The 14,905-nt window shown below is 34.4% G+C and overlaps 2 protein-coding genes across 7 annotated transcripts; one reads left to right on the top strand and one right to left on the bottom strand.

Moving 5' to 3' along the window:
- The first annotated feature begins 397 nt into the window (after window positions 1–397).
- Window positions 398–5,151, top strand: LOC124407262 (protein lin-37 homolog). Of its 3 annotated transcripts, none has more exons than XM_046883229.1 (7): window positions 398–675; window positions 850–919; window positions 1,485–1,623; window positions 2,054–2,272; window positions 3,100–3,283; window positions 3,756–3,904; window positions 4,235–5,151. In XM_046883229.1, the coding sequence occupies exons 2-7, from the start codon at window positions 850–852 to the stop codon at window positions 4,254–4,256; spliced, it is 783 nt and encodes a 260-aa protein (XP_046739185.1). In that variant the 5' UTR covers window positions 398–675; the 3' UTR covers window positions 4,257–5,151. The 3 variants fall into 3 exon arrangements, with proteins under 3 accessions (XP_046739185.1, XP_046739186.1, XP_046739184.1); XM_046883230.1 differs by having other exon boundaries at window positions 399–675; window positions 1,503–1,623; window positions 2,051–2,272; XM_046883228.1 differs by having other exon boundaries at window positions 400–675; window positions 2,051–2,272.
- Window positions 4,101–14,202, bottom strand: LOC124407239 (ankyrin repeat domain-containing protein 13D). 4 transcript variants are annotated; one of them, XM_046883200.1, is made up of 15 exons: window positions 13,909–14,202; window positions 12,965–13,100; window positions 12,273–12,397; window positions 12,104–12,149; window positions 11,510–11,653; window positions 11,274–11,345; window positions 9,200–9,380; window positions 8,792–9,014; window positions 8,385–8,513; window positions 7,255–7,405; window positions 6,880–7,041; window positions 6,687–6,787; window positions 6,269–6,357; window positions 6,142–6,145; window positions 5,472–5,627 (listed from the first exon to the last, which is right to left on the bottom strand). In XM_046883200.1, the coding sequence occupies exons 1-15, from the start codon at window positions 14,005–14,007 to the stop codon at window positions 5,613–5,615; spliced, it is 1,677 nt and encodes a 558-aa protein (XP_046739156.1). In that variant the 5' UTR covers window positions 14,008–14,202; the 3' UTR covers window positions 5,472–5,612. The 4 variants fall into 4 exon arrangements, with proteins under 4 accessions (XP_046739152.1, XP_046739153.1, XP_046739154.1 ...); XM_046883196.1 differs by lacking the exon at window positions 6,142–6,145 and having other exon boundaries at window positions 4,101–5,627; window positions 13,909–14,201; XM_046883197.1 differs by lacking the exons at window positions 6,142–6,145; window positions 11,274–11,345 and having other exon boundaries at window positions 4,101–5,627; window positions 13,909–14,201.
- Window positions 14,203–14,905: the final 703 nt, after the last annotated feature.

Here is a 14,905-nt window from a genome sequence, read left to right as displayed (position 1 = left end):
AGTCGCAAGAAACAATGACAACTCAAGATATGAAACTCACCTTCGATATTTCCGCCGGTTCTTACTTCAACAATTGTTTTTATTCCTCGAGATGCACGTCTCTGCAATTCACTCACGTACGTAAGTTTGTCAGTAAGCACTTATCAAATTCCACTTTCTGCACGTGGTTCTTATCCGACTGTTCGAAAAGAAATGCCGCCGCTCAACGCGCTCAGCGTTGACGAGAGGATGAGCTGCGCGCGGCTAATGCGTAGAACACATTCCGCTGGTGGCGCCACCTAGTTCAGAAAATCCCTAGTCAACGCACCATAACATTTCTATTCTAGGCCCTCTATAGCACAGGCACAACCATGAAGTAAGAGGAAGGCACAACAAACCCGTTGGCATTTGTTGACACCATAGGTTAACATTACGAACATAATTGACACAAATCCATAAAAAATGATGGCAATGGTCAGATCCAATAAAGAGTCTGAATAACACAACTTTGTATCAGAATATTGTCGTTACGAAAGCAAAATTGTTGGTAGATTGGATTCTTGGCGACAATCTGAAATTCATATATATGCGTTGATTTGTCGACACGACGGCTGTGCACATAATTTAACCTCGAATCCGACTACATTAATACATCATTGGTTTGCCGTAGGCCGACGTAGACACAGTATCAAAGAGGTGAGAGCAACAGCTAGTTATTTATCAACGATTCGTATGTTGTGCGTGAGAGCAACTGAGGCAGCAATTTGAATTGCAATAAATTTGAATTCCTTTCAATAATAGTCAGTATTGTTATGCTTCCATGCGCTATGACAGACTTAATCACGAGATAAAATTCTTGCTATGCTTCAGATGGGAAAAAAAAGAAATGTTCAAAACCTTGCAGCGAGTCGACTGAAGGTAGAAGTAAAGGACGAGCTAGGTAATAAAATTCTGTTTTATTCAAACCAAAATTTTTATTCCAACGAGGTGTCTCAGAAATTTACCAGAGATATGCTTTGCCTCAGAAATTTGCCATTTCCTGCATGTTCTGAACACTGTAATGTTTTAGTTTCCAAGAAATCAAAAAATTTTCTAAAAAATCAAAATCAGTAGCAATCATCGATATATTTTCACAAATACCGGTTTATTGAAATACTATTATTAAAATCACTCATAGGCAATGCTTTAGTTTAGGTTTCATTCACTTCATCTTTCATGGATAAGATTACATTTCATTATAGTAGTGATTGCTGAATTGGTCAATGATGATACAATCATCCATGGACTTTATTTTGCAGTATAATTTTTCACCTCTTAGCGCATATAAATGGTTCATGAGAAGGGTGAATTCACGCTATAAAAAATTTAACAAGTCAAGAAGTTTTCCAAGTAAAAAATTTTAACAATTGCTATTAGACATGCAACGCAATGGTAGTGATAAAATAAAAGTTCTGGCACACCTAGGAATTCTGAGGCAGTCTTTTTGTGAAAACATCTAATTTTAGGCGATAATGATGTACTAGTCGCACGCGACAGGCTAAAGGGGGCTTTGAGAGAACTTCTTCAACACAGTGACTCTGGTTCATCTGCCGAATCTAGCGAAGAGAGCTCTTCCCAGGAGTACAAACCTCAAGTAAAAAAATTGTAATTATCATTATTTACTAATAATATGAGGAACTTCGGTAAAAATTGTGCACGAGATGGACTAGACTTTTCCTTATTCTATGCATCTGCTTTTTCTGTATCAATCATTGATTACAAAACATTTCATCATAACTTTTAGTGCCTTTTATTGAAGTTTTCAAATCTTGTCTTACCGTGACACAATTTTAGTAAAATTTAATTTTCGGCGTAATCAAGAATAATGAATTTGTTGAGAAGACATTTAAGTATCGAAGCAGTGTATAAGAAATTTATTCAGCCAAATGGAAAACAATTGACCTCATGTAGTACAATTACTAATGCCGATAGATATTGGTGAGGTCAGTGTATTTTGTGTCCAATTCCGAAATAAACCTAACTTTGATTATGTACACGTTCGGTAATATATTTGAAAATTTTATTACCCAAGTAGGGAATCTATGATTCCATCGAAAACAATGAGATATCAGCAAGCCAAAAAAATGCGACGCCGACGTCAGGCCCCAATGGACACAGCATTTCATCACACTTATGTTATGAAGCTATTCGATCGGAGTGTCGACCTAGCTCAGTTCCAAGAAGATACTCCCTTGTATCCTATTTGCCGAGCTTGGATGGCAAATCAACCACGAAATCCTAATCTTGTTCCTAAGTGAGTATAAAAACCACGGTGTATACATTTATTTATTCATATATGATCAGGATTGCAACGCTTTCTGAAAACTGATAAGACTGGAAAAAGTTATAGAATCTTATAGATAATGGAAAAGTCATGGAATTTCACAACTTTCTTGAGAAAAAAAATTTATTCTCCAATATTTTATTGATTTTCACGTAAATATTGCGTCAATATTCCTGTCCAAAGTTCATATCCATCAAAATTTTAAAAGGTTGGTCATATGTGATACTCATAATTTGATCTCCAACTTTTTCAGACATTGTCATTTTACTATAACTATTGCGTTAATTGGGTATCCATGCAAACAAAAAAAATGCACAATACTTATCACTTAAACTCCACTGGTGATTAGATTAGATACAAGCCAGTCAAGTTGAACGGAAGGTTCCTGTTGTGCTTAGTTCATGAGTTTTGCATGTTAAGCAGAATTCGCAGAGGCAAGCATCTGAGAGGAGCCGCGATATTAATACTCCCGCTTGGCCCTCTTTTACCCGTTTTTTCTAAATATTTATATTTTATTTCAAGTTTTATTTTTCTGAATTATTTAATTTCTTTAATTTATATTTTTAATTTGTCAGTTTGGATGTTCATTATTTTAAAATTTCCGCATTTCAAATAATTTTAAAGGGATGTTTGTGTATTTTATCAGAAACTAGGAATGAAACGTGATTGGTAAACCATATTTACGATAACAAATTACGGAAAGCTAGCAAACGATAAAAAGACGCCACCTGCGTTCACCCTCTGTGTACACGACATATTTCACTATGCGCTAAGCTGACATTCCATTCTCACTTCAGAATTCGCAGTCCAAGTCCCGAGGTACTGAATGAAGTCAATGCAAACAACACTTTATTCGACTCAGACAGCGATGTACATGATGTCTATTCCTTGCCAGCACCTCTTCCTCGAGAAGAAGTATGGCCTCGAAATCGTGTCCCATCTCCTATAACATTGCCCAAGGAGGAACTCCATTTGGACTATGTGAGTAGCATTACATTTACTATTTGTGTTAGTGTTGCACACAGGAATTCCCAGGATCAGGAAATTATCATAAAATTCATTATAACATTGATTTTTTTTTATCTTGGGATATGCGGAAATTCAGCATTGTGCTGGAAAATCTTTCAAGCTTGAACTAGAGAATTCATATTTCAAATACACGTAGAGTTATACACCCACGTGAAATTCACAAAACAAACTTTTTTTTAATAACATATATTTGACTTCCAAAGTACGTTTCAACGACAGTAACATGGATTACTAGATACAGTTACATGGATTTTTATTCGTTTTTATGTTTGATTACTGTCGATTGGAAAAGACTAATATACCAATGTGGAAAATCTGGAATTATCATAGCATTATTTATCTAGATTTAACTGGACACCTTGTAAATGTAAAATAATTGTATTTTCACCTTTTTATTTGTTAGATTGTTGTAACTTGTTTTTAGGAGCGCCATACACCAAAATCGCGAGAAGTTCTTATGAGAGACCATATTAATCACTGGACTTTAGTTAGAAAGAAATGGCATCAGCGAGCTCATAAAAATGAACAACGATTTGAACAAAGTGCAAACATTTTGGGCACCATGTTCCGGAGGTAAGTCGTTTTTTATGAATATGTCAAAATTATTTTACGAGACACAGTTCAGTCACTGATTTGAATTGTGCTCTGGAATTTAGATTAGCCAGTCCAAAGTGTTGTCGAATAATTTTTATTCAAAGATTTTGAAAATTATCTTAGTCAAAAGGTATAACTCCTCATGCATTAATTATCTACGCTTTTTGAAGGCACGTTATTTTTCTTGAAATATACCTATACATGAAACCATTGCTACCATCTTATATTATCGTGAAATGCGTGTATTTTGAATGAGTAATTTGAACGCATTCATATTTAACACTTCATATGCATTACCATCTGTTGCAGGGCTCAAACGGAGTTTGAATAGCTTGGTCTGTTTTTTTTTCTACAGCAATTGTACGATTCTTTTTACAAGATTTCTTATATTGGCTTACTTTGAAAATCACTACAATCATGTAAAACTGAATTATCATCGCTTCATCATAAAATACTTCATTTTTGTTAAACATTTTTGTGAATTATTTTATTTCTTAGCAATCTAGTGGAGAGTTTTGATTCAATACGAATTAAATTTTCAGTCTGTATCTGTATGTATGGAAGTCTATATGAATAAAGTATTCAACTGAACATATTTGATGAATGTACATATAAAGGCATATCGAACTGCATACTATGGAACCTCTTTCACGGCCTGATCGAACTGTGATCATTTTTTATACAGTTCAAAACCGTCATACATATACGATTGCCGACAAAAAGATTTTTCAGTGCCAATAGTCAGATATTCATTTCATTTCTTTCTTTCTTTCTTTTTTTTTTTTTCTTTACAGATTGCATTTTAACGAAGTAAAGTTTCAAAATTATGCTTCAAGCCGTAATTTGTGTTGTAGATACTTCCAGTTTTCATTAAACAGTCAACTCAGTCAGCTTGGGACAAAGAATGAGAAAACGTAATTTAGGAATTGAGAACGACCAGCGTTTGGTGTTTTCACGAATTGACAGATTATTACAATGTTATAAGGCATAAATTAGAGTGTGTATCAAAAGTACTACAATCGAACGCCATAGGAACTGGTAAAATTTGAGTATTTAACACTCCTGTTATATTATGGTAACGGAAATATTTTTTATCGTATCAGTTTTCACAAGTCATGGTTACTTAATGACTTGGCAGTGTCCATGTTAGTTTTTTTTTTTTTTGTTCATATAAAATGTAGCTAAGAAATAAGTAACATAATAAATTAAATCATTCATTTTCTTAACTAACATTGCATTAACTTTCTCACCAATTATATATAACATACTAGAATAGTTCAATAACAAATATTTTTTGTTAGCAACAGAAATTATTTACCTAATAATAAATATTATATAGATCATAAAAAGAAATTCAGTTTACCTCGTAGCCCGTCTACCACAAAATTGTAAGATTTTCATTTTCTGAGTACCAAGTACCGATTGAGAAATACTATTGGTGTAAAGTTTTAAGGTTCACTTATCGGTAAGAGAGAGTTCAAGCACTTGTTGAAATGTTTCTTCTTCTAGAAGACGACGTTGTTCTTCTTCTAATTGCTGTTGCTCTGATAGTCGCAACGCTAATCTGAGTTGTTCTGCTGGTCCCTCCAGTGCTTCACAAGTCTCCCCACTCTTTGACCCACCTCCACTCGCTGGACTTGCCTCTTCAATTTCACACCCACCAATTGTCTCTTGATACAGTGCCAGACTAGCTTGAATAGCTCTGAATTCCATAAATTTATGATTAACACACTATTCTAGATCAGTAAAAAAATTAATGAGAATCTTTTATAAATTTCTATCGAAGGTCATGAGTTGTCTGGCAATTCTAATAAGTATGACATTTTATATAGCTCATAACCATGAATGATAACAAAGTTCTAACTTTTGAAGACACATCCAAACTGACGATTTTTTTACCATGGTGTCTAGAGCTCAGGAAATATTTGAGAACAGGGAATAATTCAAATTCGTGAGTCTTGTATTAAGTTTTACGAATAACATTTCCCAAATGTGGGGAAAAAGTTGAGTATACTTAAAAATAAATAAAAAAAACTTTTCATGCTCTTACAGTTCTGGAAAAAAAAATTAATGGTATGATGACAATCAGTGAATGTTATACCATACAATAATAAAATAATTTCAATGATACTCGAAGAGTATTTATTGCAGCATGAAACGTTTGGAAAGAACGAAAATTTTCAATGTTATTATAAAAATAATATGATGTGACATACCTGTCTGACAATTAATAAGCAGGGAAAAAATATGAAGATTAATTGAAAGAAAAAAAAGTAACACCAAAACTTATTGCACAACGTAACAAATAAGATTGATCGAAAATTTAATAAAATATAGAAATACCTTTGAAGCTGTCTCTCCTCCTCACTGGTGATATTAGGTGTCGTTGGTCGGGATGGTTTTTGTGCTCTCAAAGCCTCCCATATATCAACCTATAAAATGATCATTGTGCAAACATCACAAAGCTATTGAAATATTCTCCAATTTGCAAACTCATGCCTTTGACGGAAATGACCGGTATAAATTGGCTTATAAATACTGCCCAGTTTGTAATAAACAATAGAACTTTTGGCTGCAAAGCCACTTTTGTACTGCATGCAGAAACAACAAAATGATTGCCAAATTTTACCAGCTAAATTTCGCCAATTTTGTTAAGTTTTCAATTTCAACAGTCCACATTTTTCAATTATTTATACATCCGAATTTCTTTACAATGTTTCATAATCGTAAAGTAATGGCTGTATGAAATTCAAAGATATACCTCGTCACGTTCACTCCCTGCTTCGATGAGACTTTGTTGGATAGCAAACTGCAGTAAATCATCCTCTTCCTCAATACTAAATTGACGTCTAACATCAGCCCCTGTATTAACATGGATAATATAATTTTGATTACATTACGCATGGATTCTAAAGAAAATACACTGAAATATCTTATCATTTTGAGTTGTCTACCTAATTTGGTGTATCCAGGTGGAGCGTCAAAGCAAATATCGTCAACCAAACAAGTTATTTTATTACCATCTTGAAGTCTTCCAACATTAGACACTTCTTGATCTAATCCAAAGATATTGCCGAATGTTATTCTGGCATTTAGTACGTGAAATAATGGAATTTCTAGAAAAAAAAATTTAAATGAAGGAATAATGTAACTTAAAACTAACTGTGTACAATATTCATGGTCAGTTTACACGTTCATGATGGTCTTCAATCAACTTTGGAAGTTCAACTGGCGAGAAGCATTAGTTAGAATTGACTTGAAAATAAAAACTGACCATGAACACCAGCTCAATTTGAGCAACAGTCCACCACATCTCATTTGAACAGTACCAATTTTGACGGGGAATCCAGCTGGAAGTTGCATTTGAATGAAGTCCTTCAGCTTGGCAAAGTGGGAGCTGGATATTGCCATCAAGTCTACGATAGGCATAATCTGCTCTTGCAAACTCAGAGGATACTCTTCACTAAGCCATAGAGTTGCCTGCGGTTAAATAATCCAACCTAATATGTAACCAAGTATTCAGGTTCTTGCAACTATACTTAATTAGTAGACTATACCTCATGCGTCTACATAATGCAGTGGAAGAAAAATCTTTGAAAACTTATACACATGTTTCTTTAATGGCAATGGTGTAAAACTTAGTTGATTGCGAGCTTTTAGAAAACGTGTAAATATGTAAACGAAAGTGAAAGTTTAAACGAGGGAATCATAAAATGAAATAAAATATTCTGCAATCTATTAATTTTCTAGCTTTTTGGAGAATTACTTTTTTTCAAAAAAACTTTCTACTAAAATTTCTAGCTATATCTGAGTATTTAATTTCGAGGATTTACAAATTTTTCAGCAGGTAGATACTTTGTACATGAAAAACAGAAACGAGGACTTTTTCATAAGTACAATTATTTTTTTTCTGAAGAGGCTGTAATTTTTTAAATTTGTAGTATTTTGAACAGCAGTTTTTTTTGTAACAAGCTGGAGATAAGTGATTGATTGAAGCACATCAGAGTTTGCTGGAGGAGTTACAAGATTTGCCTGAATTACTATGAACCGTTTTGTCATATGCAATTCATACCGTCAGAAGTCACAAAATATCAGAGTATGAGTATTCACGAGTGGACAAAAAACTGTATTTGATCCCAGAATTATCGAAAGGTAAGGTTCGAATGGAATTAATTTCGAAATATTTGCTTATACTTACAGTAAAATATTGCCAACATATTGAGAAAAGCGTTAATATTTGAAAAGAAAGAATTTCATTTACTACTATTTGTTCTAATATCGAATGTCAAATTGATTTTGGCAAAAATTTGATATTTAATTTTACAAGGTTTTCTTTGGACACTTGTGCATCGAAAAGTCGATGGCCGTACCTTTTCCTTAAAATCATACGTTAAAATATTTCATTATATTGTCAACAGTACGAATATTACACGCAGTAGTAGACTAATAATAAAATTACCTTAAATTTTTGTATCTTTGTATTAACTTCTTTCGGCCTTCCAATGTCTTTACCCTCCAAATCAAAATCTGGATCAAAATATTCTTCAGGCGTAATGTTACAGGGGTTACCAATGTTAATAAACTCCTCCTGTAATGAGTAATACATACAATTTTCTAAGATCACCCTATATTGTAACTGTAAACTATAGAAGCAATTTATGAAACTGTTCAACTGATTATACTTTCTTTTTCATATAAAATTGAATAAATCGAATGCATGTTAAATCTACAAATTATGTGGATGCTAAACGTATTGAAAAAACAGAATCAATAGGACAAAATTTTCAAAAAATTTGAGGAGAAGCACATAGTTTTTATATTTCTCATATCCTAAATTTTTATGAAGCAATATAAAAATATAAATACACTGGCGGTGTTGTTGGTATTCTCTTGCTGTTGTTCTGCAATTCCGAGAAAAGATTGAAGAGGTGTTCGAGGTGCGCGAGCTCTAGCTCTGTCTGATTCGGACAAATGTTCCAAACGTGTTTTGGTTATCAATTCCACATTGCTCGCACTGAACACCTTACAATCGTGTCCATTTACAGCTTCACTTTTATCAGAACGCCAACCCCATAACCCTGCTTTATTCCTAGATGTTTTGCAAGATTAATTTTCAATTGTTGAGATCTGATACAATTAGTTGACTACAGGTAATTCAAACTTTTATTAATACACATTTAACTTGGAAAGTGAAAACAAAAATGAATTATAATTTCTTGCTACACTCTACAATATAACATTCTATTATATCTAGTGTAATGTTGCAGTTTTTACCTTTCAAAGCTGATTTTCTCAGTGTCTATATATGTTGTAACTATTGGATTAGTAAGCCGCGCGATTATGCTCTCTTCTGAAGGTAATATCATTTGCTCGGTGTCTTCGCCGACTAATTTCATATGCTCGACGTAAACTTTCCTTGTCTCATGATCTACCTCCATCATCGTTGCCCCATCATCTATTATAAGCTGTACTTATTATCACAGAGTATTAAAAGGAGCACAACTTTGTAATTTATGCAGTTCTAATGTTTGTACTGAACAACGTCACTCCGCACTGGCAAAATGCTCAATGATGTGTTCAAACAATAGAAATTTATAGAAATAGATTCTACAGTGTTAAAACCTTGACAAAAAATTAATTACAAAATATGTGTACACATACTAGGGTGATCCTTACTGTGGGGTTTGAAAAACATTCGTTACAGCGTCTCCCAGACATGGTCCAAATAATTTTTAAAAAATCTATGTAAAATTTCAAGCTGCTACATCAATTGCAACACGTGCCTCGACAAGATTGAATTTTCCCATTGGGATAAAAAAAATGTACCATTGGCGCAGCAGTGATGGACACCTACCTCAATGAGTAATTGCAAAGAAATTCTGGCGAGTAAGAACATTCTTTTTTGTGGAATTCGAATTGTTTATGTATGTATATAATCAGACCTTCTATTTTTTTTTTCATCATAGTTCGTAATCGATTTTTCATAAATAATATGATGCTGAACAGAAAAAAATATTTGGATGCAAATAATTTTAAATATTTCCAAATCAAAAATTTGAATTTCGCTAAAAAAAAAGGACTCATCCAAATAGAATTTATTCTGGACTACTTGAAAATCAACGTCAAGGGTAAATTTTATTTAGCTGAATAGAAAAATTCCTGCTCGTAGAGACACGTGTACCAGTTCACATAGCGGCTAGAAACTTTACACAGGTTTTTTTATATAATTTTAAACAGGTCTGGAGGACGTTGCGATCAATATTTTTCAGACCTTCAGATAGGATCACAGTTAATTTTTATACCACCTACTAGTTGTGGAGATGAAGATTTTTTTGTAGATTGTGGTGTCAAACATTACATTGTTGAAAATCTGTCTTCTGAGTTCATCATTTGCCTTACAGTGCATGCTCTCAATAGGGCCGCTTCCCTGCGTTCATACTCGGTTGCTACCCCTCACTTCCTAGCTCAAGCTTTTCTCTCAAGCACAACTCTCAATAGCTCGCCCAGCATATGTAAAGTTTTGCACGCTCGATGGTGAGCGGTGGGGCCTCTGATTCGTGAAATAGTGCTTCCCCTTTTGTCCCGTAGCGGGCCTATTGAGAGCGTGCAATGTATTGCGCTCTTGTTCGATATTCAATGCTAATTACATTAGGCTATACAAATAGATAAAGACTAGATAAGAAATCAGGAAGCAAAAACATATGCACATATGCAATGTAATTAACACCCTGAGAAGAATCAGGAAGCCATACCTCTGTTGTTCATTATGATACTGAAAAGTGTCATTTAAATAGTTTCAATATGTAAACATGTATGGAATATACATGATAATCTATATAAACCAGATACCCATCGTAACATAAAAAGCCAGAATTTAAAAACCCAAGATTGAATTACCAGGAGTATAAGGGGAAAGCTTAGAGACCGCATGTAACGTGCATGTAAAGTGTAAGTCTAAGAAACTCTAAAAATGCCATTATACTGGGCTATGTTGTTGAATAATTTAAGTTAAGAGGTGTTATTGATTCTGCCCGTTGGCAAATGACTATTGCAACTATTGAAACAATTCACAAAGTAAATAGTGTCAATAATATTTTGGTTGATATTATTTCGATAATGTGTAAGACCGATAATTATTTACTCTTCTATGTGCAACACAGTGAGTGATTTGAGAATCAACAAACAGTAAATTATTGAACAAATGTATCATTTCATTAGTCCCACGTGGCTTCTAATCGATATGGAATTTGTACAAGCCAATTTAGAATCAGTGCCTAGATTAAATTAAAGTACTCTCAAAAATGTGAGGGAAAAACGAAAGATAAGAAAAGGGAAAACACAGTATCACCTGATTGCTGTCCCAGCATGCTGAACACGTAACTGCGTGCACATCTAATTACCACGGGAGCATTCGTTGCAGCTTGCATTTAGTATTAGTAATCGATTATAATGAATGCAAAGTAATTGATCGTTATGATAAATTGCAATGAATTTTGAACAGATTTTTAGTGGTATTAAAGTAATGTAGTCTATACCTCACATGCATACAAGTAAGAGTATTTTATGTATTTTATATTCACTTACTTTGACCCTTGAAAATGTAGCTACGATTTCCACGTTGCCAATTAGTATGATCGAAACCGAGCAGTGTGGTGTCGATTCGAACATTACTGCCCTGCTTATAAACTTTATACGTATCGCTAGGGCACATCCGTGAAACTAAAGGAACTGTGTAGAAGGAAATTTGGTTACAATGTGTGTTGTGAAATTAAAGACAGTGGTAAGAGCAAATTAGCCGACCCAACGATGAATTGATTTAACAAACGACCTTGGTTTAAAACTATGTAAATTGACGAATTAACTTCGCAATGTGTGGCTAGTAAATTTTATTGTGAATTAGGTTGATCGTTTCAGTAAAATTTGTAAGCAATGTCTCACAAGATTAACGTACAAGTCGTGAAACAACTTGCCAATATAAATGTGACATAATACAAAACTTGAAATGAAATTCAAAGTATTAAAAAAATGTACCTAGAGATTAGATATTCTTGGGATATTGTTATAAAAATTACAAAAGCAAAATAAATGTATAGAAACATTTCAGACCAGAATGATCGCATATTCAAACAGCAAAACATATTAATAATCAAATTTTTCATTACGCGAACGTAAACTTACCCCAACTGGTGAACTCCCACTTCATTTCTACATAGAAGTCAGGCGCCTGAAAAAAGGACACCATTTAATTATTTGCTCGATGAAAATATTGGATTCTTTGTTCTGATATAGTTCACAGAGATCGAATTTCATAGCTTGTACAGCTCTTAGCATACGAATGATAACTCACTTGTTTAAGCTTATGAAGCAATTCAGGAATCCCTGCGACTCGGTTTGTGTATCTTTGGTAATCCCGACGCTCTAGCACCATTTGAAGTAATTCTGGATCGCCGGTCCCAACGGCTTCTTGGACCACTTCAAAAAAATACTTATATACAATGATAAATATAAATAGCAGGATAATCAATTCTCGAGACAGATAGGTGATGAAGTGTTGAAAAAGATTGTCGAAATCTCGTGTATGATGCCTTTAAGCACTAAACAATTTAAGGTAGTTGGGTAGCGACAGAAACGCCATCCAACGAATAATCATGAGTACTGTATTCCTCAAATAATCAGAAAATAAATTTGGCAACGCCGCATGATTTTCTTGTTTTGAAGTCTATTTGAACCTTCAAAAAACTCAGTAGCTATACGGTAAATCATTTTTAAACTTCACAGGATTGTTTAAAATTACTCAAAAAATTATACAATTAGAATTCATGTGAACTAAACATTTCTGAAATTCCTGCCAACTACCTTCACGTGACTCAGTAGAACTGGAGAATTTTCATGATAATTGAGCAGGTAAATATTCTCAACTCTGTAATTAAGATGATCTTGGTACATTTAACCAATTCATTTTATCTTCTCATTGAGAGTAATTTTGCCTCATGATGATTAGTGTCTCAGTTAGATCTAGTATCTGTAAGTATAAATTACCGCTCCAGCCCTGCGTGTTCTCCGTGTTAACATTGGCTTGGTGATGGAGTAAAATTCGCGCCGCTTCAGCATGACCAAGAGTCACAGCTAACATCAAAGGAGTTCTGCCTCTGTTATCGCATTTTTCCTTATCATGCTGAAATGAATGTTGATATACGTATAATAAGCAAAATTCCAGTGCCTTGTCACAGAGTGTGTAAGATCGAAATATATTTAAACACAGTTGTTATTAGACTGGATTAGGGGATAAAAGATACGAAACGTGCATCAGACTGTGCAAATCATTTCAATTCCAGTATGCAGTAAAACATTTTCAAATATTATCAACTTATGATAATAGGCCAAGTCCAGGCGCACCTATTCCAGATATCTATTCTTTTTTAGAAGTAATGCAATTTGACGGATTATTAGAATAGAGGGATACCAGAGTTTGAAGCCATCATTCAAACTATTAGGGCTTCTTCCTATGTTGATATGGCTTCAACGACTATTTCCAAATGTGACAAATGTTACAATTCTTGTTCAATAATCTTGGCAACTTTGATTTAATTATGATATCAATGAGGTCAACATTAAAAAATATGCCAATGACTCATGCATGAAAGTTTCTATTCTAATTGACTACAAATCCAACCCAGGAGATAACCCTACGAAAAATATTTCCACATATCATGAAGTAGGAAAATGCACTTTTTATGCGATTAGGTAATAAAGATTGCGGTTTTTTTTTGGAATATTATAAAATGACGGTAAAACTGACAAAAAAGATAAAACCTGCGAGTCGTTTGAAAGCACAAATTGATTGTGAACACCTTTGACGATGGCTTAATTTTTCAGTTCTGGATAAGTCGTAATTGTGAAAGTATTGCGCATAAAAACAGGCTGAATTGTTTAAAGGTGTGGAATCATAACATAGTGTGGATAACGAGAAAAATTGGACCTACCAATTTAGTAGAAAGTTCTTTGTCGAGATCATCGTACTTGTTGTTCCACACGAGCCAGTGAAGCGGATAGGTTAATTGTATCATATCTATATTCACCATGTCTACAAAATTTACTTAACGTTAACATGCAATATAATGGTTAGTGAAAATTTTACAGTTCAAACACGGGACACAAAATTTGACAGTCGAATACATGACACAAAAGGCTAATGAATAATCCACTGACAATGATCGTCGGGAGAAGAACGACTAGCGTCTAAATATAAACGCGCTCGCAGCTCTCTTACTGGAGTCACTAAAAACCAGCTAAAAACAGAGCTTGGCAATCGGCGCTTCGATGCGATCGTGGAGGCGATTGATTCTTTGAAGTCCGTGGAAACATGGCGGTTACGCGCGCATCTTCAAATGGTAAAACTCTGAAATTCACAACGTTGACTGAAGTCAACGGCAGCAGGGAGTTTCACCATAATGTAACCTATAAAGTTCCTCTAGTGTTCATCTAGGCTCAGTAACGCCATCGTGTCGTGGGAGTTCTAGGCACATCATGTATAGTCAGATGATGTGTGTGCCTAGAACTCTTACGACACGCCCATTTCTTCGAGATCAAAGAGTAACTTTGTACCAACTGTCGAAAAAAATCCCCATATTATTAGGGAATTATTTATCTGGCAAACTATACCTTACTCGGTAACGCCATTGTGTTAAAATGTAGAGTACACAACACAGAATGGTTATTACAGCTTTCCACCTACCGACACGGTCGACACAAAGTGACACCGTGTTACGCACGGTGCTTTCTGGTGCTTTCCAGCGTTGACTGAAGAATTTATCGCTACGACAGGAGGCACCTACAAGACCACGGTCTTAAATACAGGTCTGGGGACTCGTTGAAATTTGCGTGGTGGGGGAAGTACGCTCACGCTGTAGTTTTTGTTTTTCAGCGCTACCGCTAGTTGGCACTAATGGTAAAGTAATGTTCGCAAACATAACCTCAAAC

This window comes from Diprion similis, chromosome 6, assembly GCF_021155765.1.
Source record: "Diprion similis isolate iyDipSimi1 chromosome 6, iyDipSimi1.1, whole genome shotgun sequence".
In the NCBI taxonomy this organism is placed as follows: Eukaryota; Metazoa; Arthropoda; class Insecta; order Hymenoptera; family Diprionidae; genus Diprion; species Diprion similis.
The sequence above is the reverse complement of the archived record's forward strand: the minus strand, read 5'-3'. Positions and strand labels throughout refer to the sequence as shown.

Coding starts and splice junctions, on each gene's coding strand:
- LOC124407262 (XM_046883228.1), top strand. CDS start 850: ATGGGAAAAAAAAGAAATGTTCAAAACCTTGCAGCGAGTCGACTGAAG. Junction 1,624..2,050: donor AAACCTCAAGTAAAAAAATT/GTAATTATCATT, acceptor TTATTACCCAAG/TAGGGAATCTATGATTCCAT. Junction 2,273..3,099: donor AATCCTAATCTTGTTCCTAA/GTGAGTATAAAA, acceptor TTCTCACTTCAG/AATTCGCAGTCCAAGTCCCG.
- LOC124407239 (XM_046883196.1), bottom strand. CDS start 14,007: ATGGTGAATATAGATATGATACAATTAACCTATCCGCTTCACTGGCTC. Junction 7,406..8,384: donor CAAAGATACAAAAATTTAAG/GTAATTTTATTA, acceptor ATTTAACCGCAG/GCAACTCTATGGCTTAGTGA. Junction 7,042..7,254: donor TGGATTCCCCGTCAAAATTG/GTACTGTTCAAA, acceptor TTTTTTTTCTAG/AAATTCCATTATTTCACGTA.